This window comes from Xyrauchen texanus, chromosome 40, assembly GCF_025860055.1.
Source record: "Xyrauchen texanus isolate HMW12.3.18 chromosome 40, RBS_HiC_50CHRs, whole genome shotgun sequence".
Classification (NCBI taxonomy): domain Eukaryota; kingdom Metazoa; phylum Chordata; class Actinopteri; order Cypriniformes; family Catostomidae; genus Xyrauchen; species Xyrauchen texanus.
This window is the reverse complement of record NC_068315.1, coordinates 13,353,035-13,375,531: the sequence shown is the minus strand read 5'-3', so window position 1 is coordinate 13,375,531 and position 22,497 is coordinate 13,353,035. Positions and strand designations below refer to the sequence as shown.

Genomic DNA, 22,497 nt, shown 5'->3' with positions numbered 1-22,497 from the left:
GTAGTCCATTTAGCCGCTTGTCTGCTAAAGCATCAATAACTGAATCTTGGACGTGTATTCCCAGATTCTCTGAGCTGAAATCCCTTCCAAGCTCACGATCATGTAAACGATCCATATTGTGACATTTGTTGGATAGGGCTAAACTCAAATAGTGCTCCTATGCATATTCATGTATTTGAACTCTGTTCCTCAATGTGTTGTACTTTGTCAATGAGTCAGGCACATTCCTGGAAACCATCACAACAGAAAAGTGTAGCAGGTGGCTACGATGATGTTTCAAGCTCAAAATCCTTAGCACAAAGTACAGTGCACTGTGCCTTGCATGTGAATAAGATTATCTCTAATAAACCATGAGCGATTAGACTTCTCAGCAGGCAATAAGAAAAATGACTACAAAAGTCCTACTGACAATCTGCATTTTCATATTTGTATTTATTGAAAGGAAATAAAAAAAAATGTCATTCTAGATCAGTAATATCAAATAGAATAAACTATACAACAAACCAATTAATCAGATTATCTGTATGGATGCAAAGAGAACAAACACCTGTAGTGTTCTACTTTGTTTCTTAGTGTCAGTATGGACTCAAAGGTCTTTCAGATTTGTAAAATGGAAAAAAACCTATGCTCACTCACTCAATCTAACTCTGAGCACAGAGAATGTGGAAGGATATAATTAATTCTTACAGTCTACATTTTTCTAGAGAGAAAAGAACAGAAGCCACACAACTGGGGCCTGACGTTTCCATGCAGTCATCACACTAAAGAGTGGGCTGAAGCCCAAACCAGGGTCAAAGCTGTTATGTGAATTTTTAAGCAGCTCTCAGTGCTTAACTCATCAACTGGCAAACACTCGCATGCAGCATTTATTATGGAAGGGTTAGATCAAAAGTGGAAAATTTTAGTCATATGTGAAGATAGAGTGTATTACATTACCTAATGGACCTGTAGAGAAAGCACTAAACCAAGACACATTTAAAAATATACTGCACAACCCCAGATTGAAGGCGCCAGTCAAATGTTGCACATTTTCTTTCATATTTATCAGTCTCCTGAAGAAATTAAATAATTCACAATCTCACTCTGTGTTATTATTGGGCTCTGCAAATGGGTAGTCATAAGAAATTACTCCAAAATCCATTACTTCAGCGTAAACAGTGCGGAATGCTGTATCACCAGCGGGGAGCTTGCGTTACATCAATCTAGACATTCTTGTGATTTGATGGGAGGGGAGTCTTGTGGTTAAGTTGCAGGCTTGAATGTTTCCATAATTTGTTTTCTGGTATTGTTTAATTAGCATCATCTGTCCATCAAATCAACAGCACACACTGGCAAACCTCCTTTGCCATAAGCTGCGTTTATCTGCTGTACAATTACATTCATGTTTGAAAATGAATCAGCCAATACACTGACAAATGTAATCTTCAATACTATATAACACAAAATTTTTTTTTAAGATTAAGAAAGATCGTAAAAAGATTAAAAAGCTTTAAAAAGGATCACAAAACCATAGTTGGCCAGTGGACTCATAAATATCAAACAGTTCTACTTCAGTGTTATCGTGAGTCATTTCACCATTTAATCATGTGCTGGATAGGAACTATAGAGTACAACAACTTAACTTTCACCAGTTAAATGGTTATTTTTGATAACAACAATGCAATTACTAGAGTGAAAATACCCATTCTTCATTTTAAAAATGGAATTTCAATTAGTAAAAACAACAATGTGTCATTCACTCCTGTTCAAAACACACTTTTTAAATACACATATCAACTGCTTCTTAATAGTAAAATTATTTTTTTAAATCAATAATTACATTGTTACTAGTGCATTCCCGATAACAACTGAATTGTAACTAGAACAATTGATAATTCTTGATATCTGTATATTAATTTAAACATGATAAATTCAGTATTTCATTCAGATTTCATTCAATTGAAGAGTAAAAAATATCCTAATATCTTACATTATGTTAAAAGGCTTTCTTACTAGATACAATCACATAGATATCTGAAATTATCATAACACTAATGAAAACAAAATTCCAAATATAAAAAATGAGTTTTTACTATTGTAATTTAATTGTTCAAATCAGGAATTATCATTTACAGGTTATGGCTTTTACTAGTTGAAATTCAATTTTTAATTTCAAGAATGGGTATTTCCTAAAGTAAGGGCATGTACATGGTTTCTGGACAAACAGCCATTCAAATACATTGCCATTGGGCGCATACATGGTGCAAGGGATCATATCGTAATTACATAATTTATGATAAGGAATTAAAGGTTTTTAGTGAAAACCTTATTATCAATAGCACAAATTGTCATTCGTGTATAACTCCATTGCTGATACGAAGAATGAGCATTTTTAGATATCTACTGTAAGTTATATCCTGCATGAAAAAACACAAACAGGGCATGCGTGACACCCATGTAAATGTAACATTTTCAACATAAATGTCATCTTATTACTTATTTCACAAGTGTGTATTCTCCACAATTTTCAAAACAAACATCTATAAAAATTATGCACAGGCAACATATTCAACCCTATTATCTCAACCAAATTAATTTAATCACAGTTAAATAAGCAACGGATGGATTATATATCAGTGTATTGTATCCAGTGAAAATAAATCAATGGTTAAGCCCTGCTTGTTTTGCATAAACCCAAAATGGTGAATTTAGCAACAGTCTTTGCACTAGTTTATATTCATTCTTACAGTAAAGCATTAACAAATAAGCAACTGAAAAAAGGAACACTGCTGGCCAAGAGAGATTTCTAATTAGGCTGTTGCAGCACAAAACAGGAAGAGCTAATTAAATATCAGCCAAAATTCTGGCCATGAATCATCACTCATCAGCAGACATAGAAAAGAGATGTAAACAGTGTCTTTGTGCTATTATTATAATATTAAAGCATGTAGTTGAAAAACAGGCTGCATATGTAGAAACAGAATTTGCCTAAAAAGCCAAGAAAAGCATGTTTACCTTTTTGTCACCCCCTACAATTCACCACTGTGACAGGTTTTGACAGATATGTTCCACAAGGCCTAAAAAAAAAAACATACTATGAAGAATTCAACGGTAACCTCCATTTTATCTCTCTTCTACATGGGAGAAGTAACACCCTTCTATTTTGAATCTACCATCAACTCACACAACGAAGGTAAGAGCATTTAGATTTGGGTCATGCTTGTAAACAGAGAAGCCAATTAGCTGTTACATCTCAAAATAATTTGTCAAAAAAGTGAGTTGTTCTGACATGCTGAGTTTCACTTATACCACTTAATGAGTTTCCAAGCCTAAAGAGCAATTGTGTTTCCAAAAGCTCATGAGATCCTCAAAACAACTTTTGTACTTGGCATTGAAATGTTAAAACACATAATCATCTGGCCCTTGTGGTCCGTCTTCTGGAAATATAAAAGAGCTGCTATTTGATATTGATCAAACGCCATGTGAATATTGTAATTACAGCCTTTCAGCAAAGATACAAAAAAGGTAAAGTTTTCTAGAAAGACGGTAAAATATTTTTCCTCTTTAAAAAGCAAGTAAAAAGACATGATTGAAGAAAGCAATTTTTCGTTCTTGTTAGTTATCAGATGCCTTGACATTTCATTGTTGAAAGAACGTTTTGCAGGTAGAGACACAAGTAGAGATATTTGATAGCCTGTTTTTCCAATCCCTTCTTTTCATTACATACACCTGTTCTGTCATCCCACTTGTGCCGTCTGTCTAGACAGTGATTTAAGTATAATAATATATAAGGTTTTAAAGAGTGAAATACAGCCAGACAAGAGAGAATGCAATTTTAAAGAAGTACCTTCTGATTCACAATCAAAACCACACAATGCACATCTGCAAAATGATGGCAACTCCAGTAAATCCCCTCAAAATACAAAACACTTCTCAAAAAAATCCAATGCAATATAGCACATCCACCTAAAAAAATTCAAACAAGTCCAAGAAAGCTTTTCTTGCCATAAACAGAACTGTTGAAAGTGCCAGATGAGTGCATTTCAAAAATGTTCTGTTTGTTCTAGGGTTCCTGTCACTTATTGATCTCCTGGAGCCAGGTAGATTCTACGGCAGGGAGGGGTTATCAATGGCATAATCAGGGTCACATGTGTAGGACACCGTAATGGCATATCGTGTACCCCATGCAACCTTCTCCACACGGTGAAGGTTCTCAGAACCAGATGAGAAGAACGATACCCGTCCTGAAGGAGATGAAAAGAAAGGGATGATGAAAGAGAGAAACAGAAGAGTTCACAAATGGTTGAAAACTGCATATGAAATAGGTTAGCATCAGGCTAAAAATAGTTTTTGTAAATACGTTTTTCATTATAAGATTTAAATGCAGATTTAGTCATCTGAAATTAAAGGGGTAATTCACCCAAATACGAGAATTCTGTGATCAGTAACTCACCCTCATCTTGATCCAAACTTTTATGCTCTCTCTCCTCCATTGAATACTAAAGTAGTATGATAGTCTCATCTAGTCACAGCATTCACTTTCATTGAATCTATTTATTTTCCCCATACAAAGAAACTGAATGGTTACTGAGGCTGTTGTTCAGCATACATCTCCATTTGTGTTTCATGGTGAGACAATTATAATTTTTGAGTTAACTATCCCTTTAAATGATTGTTTTTAATAATTATTGTATTTCATGGTAGCCAGGAATTACCTCCATTATATCTGCCTGGTGCTGACCTTTGTACACCATTCTTTATCATGAAAGTTGTATTGAATCTCATTAAATGTTAATGTTTGTCCGAAAAGCCAACTTTTAAAAAGTGGATATGTATGTGCAAAATTCTCTGAATAAATCAGCGAAGAGCAAATGTCTTTTTCAGTGTATCGTTACAATAACGGGTCCATTTGGAACCTATAATATATGGTATAGATCAAAAGCCAAGCAAATATGCATTATAAATAGGCCTGAAGATAATGAACTATAGCTAAAAAAAATCAAGCAAGAACCCAAAGGTTTTCATGTCATTTTCACTTGTATGTCAGTGTCGTTATCATACTATGAAATGGTGGTAGGAAAAAAATTATAATTTGAGCTTTTTGACATTAAAGATTAAACCCATTTGTTCATTATTTTTAATGCAATATATGTTCAAAGCAATAAAGAAATCAATCAATTGCTAAAAGTTCAATGGCAAGCTAATAGCAGATAAAGTAATACCTAAATCAGGTGTTGATTTTCTTTATTTTTGTGCAGCATAAAAATGATGTAAAATAAGATCAAGTTTGCATATACTGATCAGAGCAGACAATGATATGGGGGGATGGAAAGATTGTGGCATCAAAAGTATTTATGCCTCTGGTAAATAATAATAAATGATAGGAAAATATACCCATTCTGTCAACATGATAAACACAGATTACCATAAATTACAACACCCCCATTCTATTTTATTGTTGATTTTCATAAATAAAAATAATTTTGTTCCATAACAACTGACTGAGTAGATTTTAAGCAGGAGGAAAAAAGGAATGTGGCAATATATTTTATGGAGGACTATTTGTGTTTAAACTTTTACAGTGATTTACAGTGACCCATATGGTTAAAGCTTGAAGGGCATTATTAATATGACAATGCAACATCAATACTTATTAATAAACAAGTCTAAAATTTTGCACTTAAACTGAGGATACAAAAGGAGGCATTTGCTATACAGTGCATTTATTTAAATTACCTCTAATGTCAGCTTCATTTTGACCCTTGTAGACCATTCTTATGCCAAATTAAAATTAACACAAGTATGAAAAGCTCAGAGAAGAGCACAGGGATAATCAGCAAATTATAACTTGGTTCACTGGGAAATAATAAAATGGTAATGATTTTAAAGTTTCTAATGTTGCAACTGTTTCCATGGTGATTAAACATTTTATTTTTAGAGGAAAAAATTATATGGGAAATATTTCAATAAAAGGGGAAAAAACTGCACACGAATTAATCTATGAATCAATGTGCTGACAAAACTTGGATTGTGGGAATCAATGCAGATTTTGGGTATGCTTAGGTCTATAATCTCAGGGTTCTTCCTGGGTCAAACATTTTCTCTGGTGGTGGCTGACGTACACGGTCAACTTGATCAAAGTTGATTTATAACATCATTGCTAATAAGTAATAAATTACTAATAGTTGCATTTCATGTTTTTACTGGATATTAGGTATGTGTGTTAATCTATCTGGTACATTTGGAATACAACAGATTGTTTTTTACTTCAAGGAGATGTGGGAAATTAAACTAAACTAACAACATTTTATTTCTATAGTTATGACATTTATATTTATAAAATCATCCAGTTTATTTCTAGTTATAATATTTTGTCTTTTGTAGTTTCCTAACCCCTAACCGAAATTATACCCCTAACCCTATTGTACCGGATGAGTAAATCACAGCATTTTCACTTTGGGGTGAACGCTTTAAAAGAGATTGCACTCACAAAGACCCATTTCAAGCTGATTAAATATTTTATAGCTGAATGGGACAAGAAAAATTTATTTTCACTATAGAAGTCTCAATAGGTGCGTCCCAAACCACACACTTCTGCACTATTCGATGCAATTTTGTAATGTAAGTAGTTTGAGTAGCATATTAACTGAAAATGCAGCAAAAAGAAGTGTATTTGATGCACTTTTTCAACCATCAAGACAGAGTGTGGACTGTTCAACACTTCATGCACTCAGCACACAAGGCTTGCCGTACATAGTGAATGGTGCAGATTTACCTGGCTTGCACTGCTGGTCTGACAAAACAGTTGCAAACAATGAAGAATGTAGCAGCTAGCCAAACTTCAGTGTATTTAGCATCTTACAAATGTGAGTTGAATGCTTTTCTATCACCCCACACTGTGTGAATATGTACATTGTTTAAGATACAAGTGTTTAAATGAGGTTGGCTAACACGCACTGAAAACGTCACTTCCGACAGCCGTTTAACGGCGAATGCTTACGGGTTGTAAAAAAACTTAGTAAAGTGTTCCATTTGGGACGATACTACACTTTGAAAATGCATACACTACATGGCTGAGTGCATAGTATATTTTGTAAGTGAATAGTATAGTATGTCATTTGGGACAGTAATTTACTTTTGCCTGGAAAAATAACAATTAAAAAATTCCCTGATATTTCCAAGGTTTCCATGACTGTGGGATCCCTGAACAGTTTAAACGCATGGTTACCATCTGTATCTCACCAAGTTCTTTTGTTTTAAAAACCATCCCTGCATTTGCACATCAAATCCTAAGCCAGATTCTTTGAACTGCATCCATTGTTTTTCGTCTACCACATCTCTTAGACATGTGACAAAAAAAATGCACCTGTCACCTCCTTGAAATCCTCAGCAGGTGCAAACTGTATGAGGTGCTCAGTGGGGCAGAAGCACATTGCTCCTCTGTGACTCTAAAATCAGGAGAAGCAGCTGTGATCCCACAGGATACATCCAGTGCCAGGTCTCAATTTTCCCAGTGTGACAAACCTGATGTGCCTCTTTCCCAGCATATGTCTCCCAATCTCATTGTCTAACGTGACGTCAGCGTTCACACTCATATCTCGGGATCGCTCTACACCTTTGCCCTCCTCCCTTCTGTTTAGAACTCTGTCTCTCAACAGGCCAATATCTGACTCTCCACTTCTCATCCTTCTTGAAAGAGGGAGGTTGATTGTCAGTCACACTCTAGATATAATTAGAGTTATCCATCAGGGTAATAATACCTTAGTGAAGATCAGGGGCTCATCAGCAACACCTGATGGATAATCAACGCACAGACAAAACACATTGCTTCTGCCACTCAGTGAACAGGAATCCTTTCCAGCTTCTGTAGCCAACTGTATCCTAATTCGTTTAAAACTGGAGGCAGCCATTCAAAACTCATCACCCTAGCTGGAGATGGGGCACGCAGGAGGGGGAGAGATCCAGCGCTGAAAACATTGGGGTCTGATGAATAATTCATTTGGGTATTTTAATCCTAGCAGTTGACATTAGCGCTGAAAATCACACCAAATCCATTTTCTATTTGTTACATTATATATGCCACACTTGGGTTTATATACTGTAGGTACCCATGTATAGTGGGGTTAAGTAGCGAATATGCTTCTATTTTGAATTTATTCACATTTCAGCATACCCTTTTGAGTGAGAATTATAATTGAAAAAATAACATGAATATCAAAATTAGTATTAGTATTCGGTAAGCCCTCACTCTTCCAGCTTCAAGGACAGCATGCACTTGAGCTGGAATGGACTTCACAGGTTTGTGGAAAGCCTGATGATCCATGTTATCCCAGCATGATCTGAAAATGTTCCAAAATGTCATCCTGTGTGCTTCAGTGGAAGCAAGCAAATTTGACCTTTCGTATAAAGGAGCAGGAATGTCCCAACTTTATTTTCCTACATTAGAGACCTAGAAATAGTGAGAAAACTTATTTTCTTCAAAATATTTATATATATTTTTGTTTATTTCCAGGTTTAAATGTCATTTTAGACCCCAGAATTTCAATGTGGACTCGACTTTACAATCAGGGAAGGGGGTGGACAGAAAACTGTTTAAATCGATACCAGTAGAAATGGTATAGAACAGATTCTCCGCTAAGAATCACTCTAGTTACTTTAGCTGATGCGTCAAGCTTTCCTCCTTTCTTTCTCACAGAGTAAACTATCTCAGGAATTATTATTTATCACTCTTATCAACCATGCATGTACAGTACATCTAACAAAATTATCTTTTCGAAGGCTAAATCCAAAACAAACACATGATGGAGGGGTTTGCTTTAAAAGCAAAACAAATGCTTATGTTCAACTAAAAAGAGCCTGATTTAGCTAGGATTGGAAAATGATGCCAAGTAGATCACTTTCCATAATAATGTGTATTTTGTGATATTTATAGTTAAACTTAAAACGACAAGAATACTGAAATATATATTTTTGCTTATATTGACAACCCCTGATTCAGAGAAAAGATGCAAAATCATATCTGCTTATCTGCACCACCACTTGCATTCACCTGCCTTCAATTTTCAATGATTTCAGAGAGCACTGAGTGATCAAATGTCACCCTATGTGACAAAACGCCTCTCACCAGCCCAGCAGGGAAGCGGAGGAAAAAAGATTGTAAAGAAGCCTGACAATTTCTATCTCCATTGTATGACTCCAATTTATCCCAGTTCACCTTACCAGAGTTGAAAAATATTCTAATAAAGAGCTGAAAGGTAAATGAATTCACATACGTGAGTCAAAATATCAGCTTCTCCGTGTAGACCAAATAATCAGCCTGCTATTCATGGATCATGTCATCATGGCGACGTTATCAAAACGCCAGGCGTAGAAAACAAAACAATGAGTCCATGCAGCAGGTATGTAATATAAGTCAAAAAGAGTGCTGGCCACAGGGATGTAATCAGCACGACACTTAAGGATGGCATAAATATGAGAAAGTGATAATTATAGCTAATTACTCTGCACATCAATGCAACTGCAGGGTCACTTATATGATTAAGTAAATGAACTCCAGTGTGCAAAAGAATCTCAGAAGTGCTAATTAACAACCTCATGCACTAACTGCACAGTATCTGTACATTGTACAAACAGTATTTCTGCACATTGTATATTTTTCATTACATTGTACATTTTATGTATAGGGAAAAGGTTGTAAGATGCATCAGCGTAAGCCATAACACCCGCTTCATCTAGGAAACCATGCACAATTTTTGACACATCACCTCATATTTAGAAAGGGCCCATCATATAGTCTGTGAATGTACATGTGAAAAGTGGTAAGCAAAATCTTTAAGCTAAAAACATTTTTTGCATGTCAAAGTACATTTTCTACATGGCAGATAAGATGTGATTTATGTAAAAGAAAACCTATCCAGGTCTAAAATTATATATAATACACTTTGGTGAATTGTCATTTTACAAAACAACAAAGGTTTTGGCTAAGGATTTGCCAAGAAGCATTTTTCTCGAAATGATAGATGTGGAGTTAAAACTTGAAGTGGGTTTTTTCGATTTAAGAATCAGAAGATGCTCTTTCAAAGAAAACCCCATCATTCAAAGAAAAGGATCAAGGACTTTCCTCACAAAGGTACAGTATATACTGAAAAAGCATCCTCAGCCTCACAAAGTTTGGGTAACTGCAAGAAGAGGACATTACTTTATATGTGTCTGCAACCTTGGTTAGGATGTGGAATAAAATGTCTTAATTTGTTCAGTTCAATACAAGATCTTTTTGTAACTTTCTTTTACTTTTATTTTGAGAATTCAATATGTAAAACTGAAATGTTGGATATTCCTGGTGCAGGTCTGTCTTTGTTTAAATGAGAGTAGTGCAACAAAATAAATTCTATGTAATGAGATAGTACATTCTTAATTTTGTATTTATTTAATTGTTTTGAATAAACAGCTTGCTCTATGAATAAAGGTGACAGCTCTACTCAAGAGCTGAAGTATTCTGACAATTTAGACAAGTACTGAAAACCTGATCTGAACCATACGCATTGCAATCTATTAATGCTTTTGTACAAATGTGTGTGTTGAAGTTGGTATTTACCAGTAAGTGGCTCCACTGTTCTGTTGGTATTGGGGTCCATGAAAACAAACCGTCCACCACCAAACTCCAGACCATAATCAGACAAGTATAGTAACGATGTGTAATCAAAGGATCCATAGGTCTCCTGTCAAAAAATACACACATTCTAAACATCACATTTAATTATTTTCCATACAATCTTGAACAAACCTCAGCATGAGCCTAAAATACTAATCAGGAGGTTTTAATTATTAATCTAAGCCTAGTTAGTGCAATTAAAATTTTCACTTTGAAAGGGAGAAACTGAATTAAACTAAATCTCCTGAGTTATTGGATTTTTGGATGTCTCAAAAACAAAAGAGCAAATCTCTGTTGAATGGATTTATTCATGCATTCTTTATTCATCAATTCATTCATTTTTAATTGCTGTGATTTCTGTAATATAGAACAGAAAAGTCCACTCTAAAAAAAAAAAAAAAAGCACAGCCCTTGAGTAACGACTAAGATTTCCCGGCTTTGCAAAAAGCAGTGGGTTGAATATAAAAGTGTCCATGGGATTATAAATGTTCTGCTTTATAAGGGGAACCTCTTTAGTGAGCCCAAACCACACAGGCGTCACTTCTCTGCATGTCAGTTCAAAATTTAACTATGGCAATCAAAGCTTGTGTTAAGAACGCCGTTCTTCTGGACACAGCATGTCCTTTCCAATGCTTTTTCCAAGATGGAATAATTAAGAATATTCCACATACCTACCGCAGAGGGAGTACACTCGGCATTAGAGGTGCTTATTAGGGGGCCATGCAGCAAAGCTGCTGGAACCCTATAGTAATTGTACTGATTTATCTTCTTTTTCTTATTCTTCTTTTTCTGCCCTAAAATGATCTGGTATTAGAGACCGTGGTCGTGGAGACACTTAACTTGCAGGATGATCCCAAATCCCCCCACTACTCAGGTGCACAAACACACACCCATATGACCCTAGGTAGCACTATAATAAACACTTAAGTTTTGACCCATATCTCTGCAACCGTAAGGGCTAGAATCAAAAACCTACTTTTTCAAACTCCTAGACTGTTAGACCGATCAGCATGCAATTTGGTATACATAATAAACAGACCCCCCTGACAAAAAGTTATCCAAAAAATGTTCATATGTCAAATCATTCAGAAGATATTAATGATACAATTCCTTTGGTTTAACAAAATTTGAGGAATTAATCAATATCTACTCAACACAAACCCCAAATATATCCAAACTTGGCACACATAGTCAACAGGACGTTTAGAAGATGTCAGCAAAATTTCGTACAAATCCACCCCTAGGGGACGCTACAAAAATCGATTTGACAAATTAACAAAACATGGCCACCAACGGCCAATCAAATTTCAGCATCTTATAACTCCTATTGTGAATGACCGAGGGTTATGGAAATGACTATACACAAGCAGGGTGTCAACTCGAAGCAGCATTTAAAATTGTGAGACAATCGGCCACAAGGTAGTGGTATAATTAGCCAATTTGTGCTTTTGCTCATAACCCTGGAACCGTATAGTCTACAATAAAAATGTGTAGCTTATCTGAATCCATCAGTGCTCCACAATGATATGGACACTTGAATTTCCATTTCCGCAGAAATTGTTTTTACAACTTCTATTTATTCGAAAAACCTAATTTTTCAAAGGCCGTTTGCCCGATTCTCACAAACTTGGTATATATCATCTACAGACCCTCCTGACAAAATGTAATCAAAATAATTTTGATGGATCGAATCGTTCTAAAGATATAAGCAAATAACTAGCCTGTACTTGTGAGTGTAATTTTCAAACTTAACACAATTTGTACACATACAGTAGACAAGAGAACACTCTAAACACTACAAGTAACATGTAGAGTTTCATAAAAAAAATTCATGCAAGGGGTGCTATAACTAATGAAAATCCTATTTTTGCAACCGTGCTCAAAGCAGGTGAAATTTCACAAATTTATGTAGTTCAAAATGATTTTCTGTCAAATTAGATATTTTGTTCAACTTATAGCATACATAACTTAGCATATGTGCTTGGTCCCCGAAAATAGTTGCTTGTGGCTATATTTTGTTTTTATTACTCTGTCAACGCCAAAGCATCAGTCCACATCCCGTATGGATGTATGCACAGCACAATATCAAAGTAGTGTAATGTGTTTCTCTCTTATCATAAAGTGATTCAAGTAATTAGGGGTTCAAGCCCGATGGGCTAGAAACCCTATTGCTTGTGTCAGGATTTTTATTATTATTTTTCTGCCATAAAACTGAACATGCAGACCATGCCGTAAGGCCTAGACTCTTGAAACGTTCCGGGATGGTAGTACTCCGGCTGGCTAGCCATCTGCATGAAATCAGCACGATCGGCCCATAGGTGACGCTAAAATGTACCTAAATCGCATCTTGAACCGTAAGGGCTAGGAACAAAAAATGTTTCCAGTGATTGTCATGTTGAATATTTTAAGCTCCGAATGTTGAAATATTTTACAGTAGAATTGTAAAAAAAAAAATAAAAATATATTATATATATATTTATTTTGGCCCCTCATGCACAAAAAAACCCTAAATAAATCCAAAACACAAAAGCAATTTTCTTCAATATGAGCAGTTTATCCCTCTGATAAGTTACAACCAAGCATGAAAAGTTGGCCAGCAAAGTGAAGGGATCTCTTGATTAAATCACCCTAGCTACATTCATACGTGTACAACAAACTCAGAGATCAAAGCTCCATTTCTAAAAGGCCAGGCGTAAATTAGCTTGATCCCTCTAGACCTCAGTTCAAAAGTGATGTAGGAGTATTATGCTTTCAAAAATAATGTATTTTAAAGGCAATGTCATTGTGATACAGTATTACATCCAGCCAAATAAATAGTTCAGATCCTAACCTTTCTGATCCAATCATTAATGTTTTGATGCAAATACTGCAGTGTGTATTACTCTATATTGCATTAGATATCAATTACAAATTGAACATAGTGCCTCTTAATTTCCTCTATGTAATAATTAGCTGATGTGTGTGGTTACATCAGGAATTTAATATTTATCTAGTTCCATTTCTCATATCCAAATCCCTTTGCTTATTCTTTTAAGATTTGCCTCCCTAGACAAGTATTAAAATGTCTGCTTTATTTGAAATCACTGAACTAATATTATATGAAACATAATTTATTTATAAATGTCAACTTGTTGCAATGATTATGGCCCTATTAAAGCTAGCTCAAAACAACTGTGCCCAAGTGCATTATTTTTGGTCCCTGTTTTGAGAGAACCAACATGATTGGCAGTTTCAGAGCACAGATCATAGAGTAAACACTGCATTTCAGGAATTCTTCAACAGATATGAGAAAAATGTTTGAGGCCTGTTTCACACCACATAAAAGCAGAATGTATGAATTCTGGCATCTATATTAACATGTTACATCACTCACACAGTCCACATAAGTAGGGCGTTGCTGCTTAAAAGGAGTGTAGGTGCAAGTAGATTTTTGGCACATAGTGTGCTGAAATCAGCAGAAAACATGTTAAGAATACACAAAAGAAATGCAATACAAGCTTTATGTAGTGACATAAAATCCAAATGCTGGAGTAAAATAAAGTATTCTGAAGGCACAAAATCAGCATTTTCCATTCAATAAATCTAACAAAATTCAGACAATCTAAACAGTTTATAGTCTTCACTTAAGGGTTTGGGTTCGATGAGATTCGGTGTAGATTACTTAACATTTGCATGTAAATGTGTGCATCCGATGTGAAACAGGCATTATTTGTTAAAAGTGTTTGTGTGTGTTTTACCTTATCGATATGTGGGTGCCAGTACTCATCGTGAGTGGTTTTGGCAGATGTGCTGTTGATCCGTGAGAAGAAGGTAGGTTTGGTGAGATACATTTGTGTGGAGTCCAGACCGAATATTTCGGCTATTGCATTTTGAATTCGGCCACGGATATCCCTGGTTTACAGCAGGGTACATAACACTTCTTAATATAGTATATATGCTAGAAGTCAACAAATAATGGATTTTGCCAAAACTAATAACTGAAGGCGCTGACACACATATCATCTTACGGCGAAATACCATGGGTGAAGATGGCGTGGGCAAATGTTGAGCAAGTTTGAAACCAGCAAAAATATAATTGTCAAACAGCCTTTTAATGCTGCACTTTATTATCCGTGAGACTTAAGTTAATAAGAGTGCAGTTAAAAACTCACCACTAAAATGATATCCTTGTCCATTGTGAATTTTCAGTGTAGCTGTTAACAAAGCACCGTCCACCCAGAGGTTACTGCCAAATAAAGCAACTTCCTATTGGTCAGCGCGGTGAATTCACCTGTCAAAGTTCACCAAACTTGAGGCGAAATCAGTTTGAAGGAAATTCATCGGCAACGGAAGTTCAAAATTTACGATTGCGCAGATTCCCATTGAGATGACTGTATTTCGCAATGCTAAGTATGTGTGACCGCGCCTTTTTTATTTCTGTTAATAGGCCGATAGTTTTTCAAATGTATATTTTGAATGAAAAAAATAGCACTAAAAACAACATGCTGTTTTTAAACAAAAAAAGTACTTAAAACGAATAATTATTGGATACATTTTTTAACAAAACATATACAACCAAACTGAAACAAACTTTTTCTTTTTATAAAACTACAAATTATCACTGTTCATTTTGGCTTCTGTCTGATAGTTTCAAAAGCTGTAAACAGCACTGATTAAACAGCAAAACCAATAGATACACCTATATGTATCTGCTAGTGTTTTTTTCATCAATATCCATAAATATTTCTTCCAATATTGAGAAAACAGATTTTATTTATACACTCTATACCCTGAGTCAGTGTGTATTTTTATTCAAAGAAATGCTTCAAACAACTGGCTATTTTTGCATGTCACTCACCTATACAGCTCAAAATCTTCTTCAGTGAAAACATCTCTTATATCATCCTTAAAATATCTGGGAAACAAAAAGAGCAAATTGATTCAAATTAAACACAAACATGAAAACCAATATCAAGCACTCAGCCAAAATCAAATGTAGGATGACAGCTATCAAATTCTGGAATACTGACACAACATCAACATGCAAAGCAGTGAAACAGAAGATCTACACAGAAAACAATCAAGTGTCACCACAAGCCTGCTGCCAACACATGCCAGCAATACATTTTAACGACTGAACACAGTCCCAGTCTTTGTGTCGGCACATAGATGTAAAGCCCTTGAAAAGACTTGAGGAAAGATTACTGGTGTTAGGGATGAAAGGCAAGATCTTCAGCAACAGAAAATGGAAAGTCATTGTGTCATTGAAGCTATTGATTTCTGCTCTGTTCTCCAGACCCAGGGGTATACTTTGATGTGCACATGAAATGCACCTCAAAAAACACAGATAAAGCTGTGATTCTGATGGATAAAGTGGACACTGACGTTGTTGCAATGAATGAAACGTTTAACATCATGAGACCAGAGCGTGACTGCGTTGTGCATTTTCCATTTCCCTTTTTGATTTGTAACTAGTAGCACCTAATAAACATAAAGAAAAAAAACAAAATTCTAGAAGAAATAGTTTTCCTAAAAATGTATGGCAAACTATGTGGAGAGCGGGACCAATTTGTGAAATTTTAAATAATACCAAGCTATAGAAAGTCAGGGTTTTTTTATCAAATTGTTCATTATGTTTCCAGAAGTGTTGGTTATTCATGTTTTTGAGATGTTACAGATATTAAATCAGAAATTAGTATAATTAATTCTGATTCTAAGTAATGGCCAATATCTAAATACCGTCAACCATGTTAAAATGAAATTCTACACCATAAATTCTGAATCTATGTACTGATTACCATTGTCCCATGTCTGCCAAACATGTTGAATAGTGCAAACATCATCAGCCTAAAATAGAACTTTTGGTCAGATTTTTAGAGTGAATGCACTTAGCTGCATAGCAAAGCTATAGCATCCTCCCTTGCTCCCTATTTAATGAATGACTTAACCTCCAGTGTGCTGTCTTTTTGTACTTGTCTCAGAACAACTCAAAACGCACAATATTTTCATCCTAAATCCATATAAAGCCTCTGTTAGCTAATTTTTTCATCTTTTGGAAGAACCTACTGATTCTTAAAGTGATAATGCACAGTAAATAAAGGCTTTCTAAGGGAAAAATTGTCATAATAGTTTCATAATAGATTCATAATAGATTCATAAAGTTTCATAATAGATTCGCTAAAATGAAGAAATGGCATATTGAATGATATTACAGACTCTAATCTTCTGACTTAAATTGGTTTCAATATAAAAACTTAATGAGGTTTCTTACCAGATGTAGTTTTGTTGCCATTTCCCCCAAAGACAAACTCAGATGCGATCGGCGCCATGTTGTTTTGTCACATGACTCCGTCCGTCTAAAGTTGAACCATTTACTCACAGCCCAGAGTCTTTTGAACTGAGACCAGTTGGTTTAAATTAATTAAAGTGATGCGTTACATATAGCGACGACAAAACACAATGTCCACGCAGAAGGATGCAGGGTCGCACGAGGATAAAGACAAACTCTGATACCATACTCACCTGTATACATTCACAAACTGCTTCCCCATTGACAGTGCCCCGGAGTGAAGATCAAGGATGGAGGCCTGTACAAATAAAAAGGATATAAAGAATACAAACTTTCAAAAGAGGAAATAGTCAATATTGGACAAACAAAATATAAAAAATCGCCCCTAGTGTCTGTGGTCTGATTAAATACAAAAGAACATCTACTGAGAACATCCAAACTGGTGTAAATTAAGACAAGGGTCAACAAAATTATAAACGCAGAATGGTTTAAATGTGTTCTTAGGACCAAGGTATTTTTCATTAAAGTCAGTTCAAGGCACGTTGTCATGCATTTTAAATTAAATGTATATAATTTATCGATTAAAATACTTACTGACTGATGTTTTACATGTTTGCTTTACCATTTTTCTTGTTTCATGAATCGTTTCATGCCTCATAATTGTTTTACATTTAGCTGAAAAGCCTGTAATAGGCTGTTTAATGCAGGAGTCAATTTAAGAGGTGTAGAATTTGTTTGTTGGTTGTGATAGGGGGGTTATCAATTATCGGTCAGTGTGAGCATTCTTTTCCATATCTGATAGTTCCCAAAACTGCTGACAGAGCGGGGGTTGGGTTGGGGTCAATATCTGACAAAAAGGCAAAGCTTGAATGTATAAATAATTTTCAAAAGAACAACCCCTGAGGGCTTGTAGCTACCCCAAGCTTAAGACCGTATTGCTTATGTGAGCAGAAACTGTAGGAAAGCTGCTCCGCTTAGGTTGTTGCTATTCGGGCTGCATCACAGTGACAACAGATGGATTCAGTGCTGGTTTTCCTTGCCCTCGGTCTCCAGACACTTCATGAATCATCATGATGGTGCTAATCTGCTCTTAAAAACCAGACCAGGACCCCTCTATTACACTCTCTGTCAGTATAGAGGCCACACTTTATAAAATACCTCTTTGCCTGGTAAGATCACAGACTTGGATTCAACCTTAAAAAGTTCATTTTATGTAACATTATACAGGTAACACCTTTCATATTTTCCACATCATGCAATGCAGGTTAAAAAAAAAAAGACAAAGTGAACACATGCTAAAAGTAATCCAAGGTCCTTATAAACAGTGGGGAATTGAAAAAGCATCTCTTTTACAACTTTATACGTAATGCCAAATATTTCGCTACAAATTATATAAGCAATTTTATCAGATTCAGTAACAATTCAGTTGATAAGCTGAAATAAAAAATGTCATATGATTGTCAAAGTATTTGTTATGTTCCCCATTTGCTTTAATTACAGCAGTTGAGCTAGCTTGGACTCCACACGTTTAAGATGGCTAATGTCTAATGTCAAATGGCTAATGTCACAAATTTGCTCACATTTGATTAGTGACCATGAAATAGTGCTGAATCTTGAGTATTAATCTTATTTATTTTACATTATAACTTTGATTGTTTTACATTTCTCAAAATCCTAAAACTTTCTGATAGTTTCCAGATTTTAATAAAAAAAATTATCCCATATTTTTTATGTAGTTTCAGACTTCTGAACCCCACTGTACAGTACAAGTAAATAAAAGATATAAGTTAAATGCTGCTTCAACTCTCTATGCCATAAACAATTTATTGAAGGAAAAAACTACATTATTGCTCATTAAAAGATGCGTTAAGAAGAGTGGTTGTGAAATTAGTAATACTGGACCTTAGCCTCAGTTTAGATTGTATGGCATACCGTTTTACATCACGGTTTAGGCCTCTGCACCACACGTACAATCCTAATATCATTTTCAGTCTTTTCCAGAAATGTTCTGGTTCAGCTATAAAATTGTGAGTTGAGCTTATATGGCAAAATGTAATTTTTACATCTCCTGATGATGTTGCACTATGTTCCCAATCAAACTCTCAACAGTCAATTCCACAATCTTCCACACTTCAAAATGAGAATTTTGAGTAATTTTATTCTTTTTTTGTTCCATAAAAACCTGCCTTAATAAAGGTGTTTTCTGACAGAAACTCAATCACTCAAAACAATATGGTGCCAACAGTCCATCTAAGAAGCATTATAGAAAATAATAGTTTAAAAAATAATAGATGTGCTCCTCTAAATCCAGCTAGTAAAAAACAGTGTATACCGCCCTCTTGTGTTCCTAAAGCAGCCACTGCCATTGTAGACCATTATACTATTTATAAATGCAAATGCATTCATATGACCTGAATTCTACTTACACCTCCATCTGAGCCAGCAAGTGATAACCCCCGTTCAGCTAGCCTGTGAAATAGGAGAACAAACGTATTTATGCAGATTATATAGAGTTTCAATGTGGTTGTCTGTGTGAGAGTGTCTGCATGTTTGTACCTCCTAAGCCTTTGTGCCTCCTCCAAAGTCACGACATTGTCTGAAATAGCTCTGCCGCATTTTGTTGGGGTGCAACCTGAAGACAGAATTCATCATCCTTTATTATTAATTATTTAGACCTCTGCCAAATTCCCACTTCAAACTAAACTGCATTCTCCATAATGCATTCAGCAAGCCAGCTTGCCCTGCAAAAATGTCTGCATAATGACTTTGGAGTTTGTTCCAGAAACATTTCAGAGAGTGATGCTTTCGGTAAAGTAACATCTGCAGTGGGATGCTCATTTGGCAACAAGAAAAAGAAGAAAGAGCTACAAGTGAATGAGATGCCCTTGGGAGGAGAAAGAGCCAGGAGGGAAAATGCAACATTTATCTAAAGACAAAGGCTTAGATTTCTGACTTTTTATACAATCCAATTCCTTGATCATCTCTAGCTTTAGGAAGTCGGGCTGCACAGGTCTTTATCAGTCCGCCGGAAAACAAACTCATGTTTACAAGATTTCCAACTGACAAAATATGCATTTCTGAGTAAAAACTAGTCACTGGATTTGCTCAAGTTTTTCCGGCGAGTGGCATCAATTATTTTAAAGATAATCAGAGTTGTATTTGAGGCACTCAATAACATAGCAAGTAAACTAGATTTTAATGGGAAGGCCTTTATATTCTGCTTTGTTTTCTGAGTTCTGTCTGTGAAATAATTGGTGCTAATTCAATTAAACATGAAATAATTGGTGCAATGCTCGCAGTAGAACACAAATATTCCTACAACCACAAATCTTCAGGACAATACATTTTCCCTCTTTTCATCCCTTCTACCAGATCTGATTTACAGCTGGTGTAAAGAGTGTGGGATGACCTAGAGCCAAGGGAGTGCTTGTTAATCCCAGCACTTGTTTTGTTCCTGGTGCCTACAGGTGCCTTTTGAAGCTGGTGTGAGGTTTGGTAATGAGTCCCGTGTGGGAGAATCCAGATTGTCAATCACAGTTCTGGCCTCCCACCAATGATCTAACTTAATGATTTACCCCGATGGAATCCACAGATGTTGACTTTATCCAAACAAAGCTTTGTACTCACCCCCTATACCCCCCTCTGATTTATCACACAGAACTTTTGAAACAAAGAACCTAAAATAAATAGCTAATTTTCACATTGTTTCTGACATACGCAAGCCACAATATCATCGCTCACAGAAGTCAACAGACACCTAAAGTGTATTGTTTTGAATATTTTGTAAACAGCATCCACAAGGATTGCACCAAAAAAAACAGTTTAGAGCATGATGTTTTTTGGTTTAAATGGTCTTTGTTTGCATTTATTTAAGAAGACATATCATATTCCTATTCACTTGACAGTTACTGTTTACAACACCAATAAAATTCCTAATTTTCTCTTTGCATACAAACCAAGAAGTTGATTGGTCAAAGAGCCTCATAAATTAGCCTACCTGTTATGAATATTTCATTTAAAGACCCAGTGCAGTTAATACACTTAAAGGAATATTCCAGGTACAGTACAAATTTAGTTCAATAAATAGAATTTGTGGCATTAATGTTGATTACCACAAAAAAATTATTTGTAATCTTGTCCCCTTTTTCTTTAAAAAAACAAAATATAAATCGAGGTAACAGTAGAATGTGAAGCTTATACTTTTATAAAAGCACTTGCATGAATTCTTCTATTAAAACTCATAGCTGTAAAAGTTTCTTAAATTGTCATTTTTACAGTAATTTTAGGGTTTGTTGATATCACATCATCATGGCAATGAAGTTGTAAAATTCGCAATAACTTTACACAGAGCAGGTCAGTAAGCAATTATATCACACTAAAATCATGTTGTACGCATATCATTTATGTCTTGTGGCTATACTTTTGAAACAGTGAGTATTTCAGTGTTCAAAAACTTGCCCCCATTCACTTCTATTGTAAATGCCTCACTCAACACACAGTGTCTTACATGACTAGAAAAGAAACGCCCTCATGTTGTGAGGAACACAAAAGGAGATGCTAGGCATGGATTGACAGCCTCCGTCACCATTCACTATCATTGTATGGAAAAAGATGCAGTGAAAGTGAATGGTGACTGACTAACAAACTACCTTACATATATTATGTCCTTTGGAAGAAAGAGGTTAGAAAACGTATTTAAAAAAGGAACATTTTATTACCTTAAGAAAAAGTGATTAAAAATTTAGATTTCAGACAGCAAGGGTGTTTATCAACTGCATACCTGGAAAGTGCTTGTACTTTTTGTAGTCCTCTGAGCAGTCAACCATGAAAACTCTTGGCTGAGTGAGGATCTCCCCTCTTGAAACCAAGGTGTGTGTAAAGTCATCAGTCCACGTGAAATACATCCAGCTCACTAGTCCAGTAACTGTTATCAGCAGAAGCAGCAGCAGCAGCATGGCCGCCTTACTTCTACCAGATGAAGCCTGTCTCTGAGCATTTCCCCTGCATTGACACACACATTTAGGTTCACACCAGTTACAACATACATAAATACAGCCTACAGCCTGATGCGTTGGACTGTCAGGTGATTATTGTTTTCTACCATTCATTTGGAAAGAATTATAGATTGATGCCCCCTTTTCTCTCCCGTTCTAGAACTTTATTTATGGCGTATGCTTGTAGACAGGGATTTTAAATTGCACCACTGATCCTGACAACATAAATAATAGCAGTCACCAAGGCAAAGTCAATGTGGGCTTACAGTGTCAGAAATAGAAAATCATTACCTCTTAATTTTTTTCTCAATGGCGCTATTTTCTGGGTTTTTAATGATTCCTCGTCGCTGCATAGTCATTTTAATGAATAAATATGTCTGTGTGCATCAACATAACACGTGTATGTTTTCGTTTCACTCCATTCCAGTTTAACGAACTGACGTACAGGATTCAGCGTGAAGACGTCTGCAAGAACGTCGCTCAACACTCAAGTGTCAAAATAAAAGTCTCTCAATCCATGGAGACAAACATATCAGTTAATCTTGACGCTACCCTTCGCAGTGTAAAACAATTCAACAATTTAAGGGAATTCACAAATCCATATT

The 22,497-nt window shown here is 35.5% G+C and overlaps 1 protein-coding gene across 1 annotated transcript; it reads right to left on the bottom strand.

Moving 5' to 3' along the window:
- Positions 1-442: 442 nt before the first annotated feature.
- On the bottom strand, positions 443-22,319 carry uts2r2 (urotensin-2 receptor 2). Its single transcript, XM_052112144.1, has 9 exons — positions 22,184-22,319; positions 21,679-21,899; positions 19,455-19,530; positions 19,325-19,367; positions 17,132-17,196; positions 15,468-15,524; positions 14,368-14,521; positions 10,574-10,697; positions 443-4,223 (listed from the first exon to the last, which is right to left on the bottom strand). Exons 1-9 carry the CDS (start codon positions 22,249-22,251, stop codon positions 4,087-4,089), a joined length of 945 nt encoding a protein of 314 aa, XP_051968104.1. The 5' UTR covers positions 22,252-22,319; the 3' UTR covers positions 443-4,086.
- Positions 22,320-22,497: the final 178 nt, after the last annotated feature.

Bases quoted from the DNA above. Each gene is read 5' to 3' on its own strand.
- uts2r2 (XM_052112144.1), bottom strand. From the start codon at position 22,251: ATGACTATGCAGCGACGAGGAATCATTAAAAACCCAGAAAATAGCGCC. The intron at 15,525-17,131 runs GTGAGTATGGTA...TTTGTTTCCCAG, and splicing joins CAGTTTGTGAATGTATACAG to ATATTTTAAGGATGATATAA. The intron at 14,522-15,467 runs GTGAGTGACATG...GCTGTAAACCAG, and splicing joins GAAGATTTTGAGCTGTATAG to GGATATCCGTGGCCGAATTC.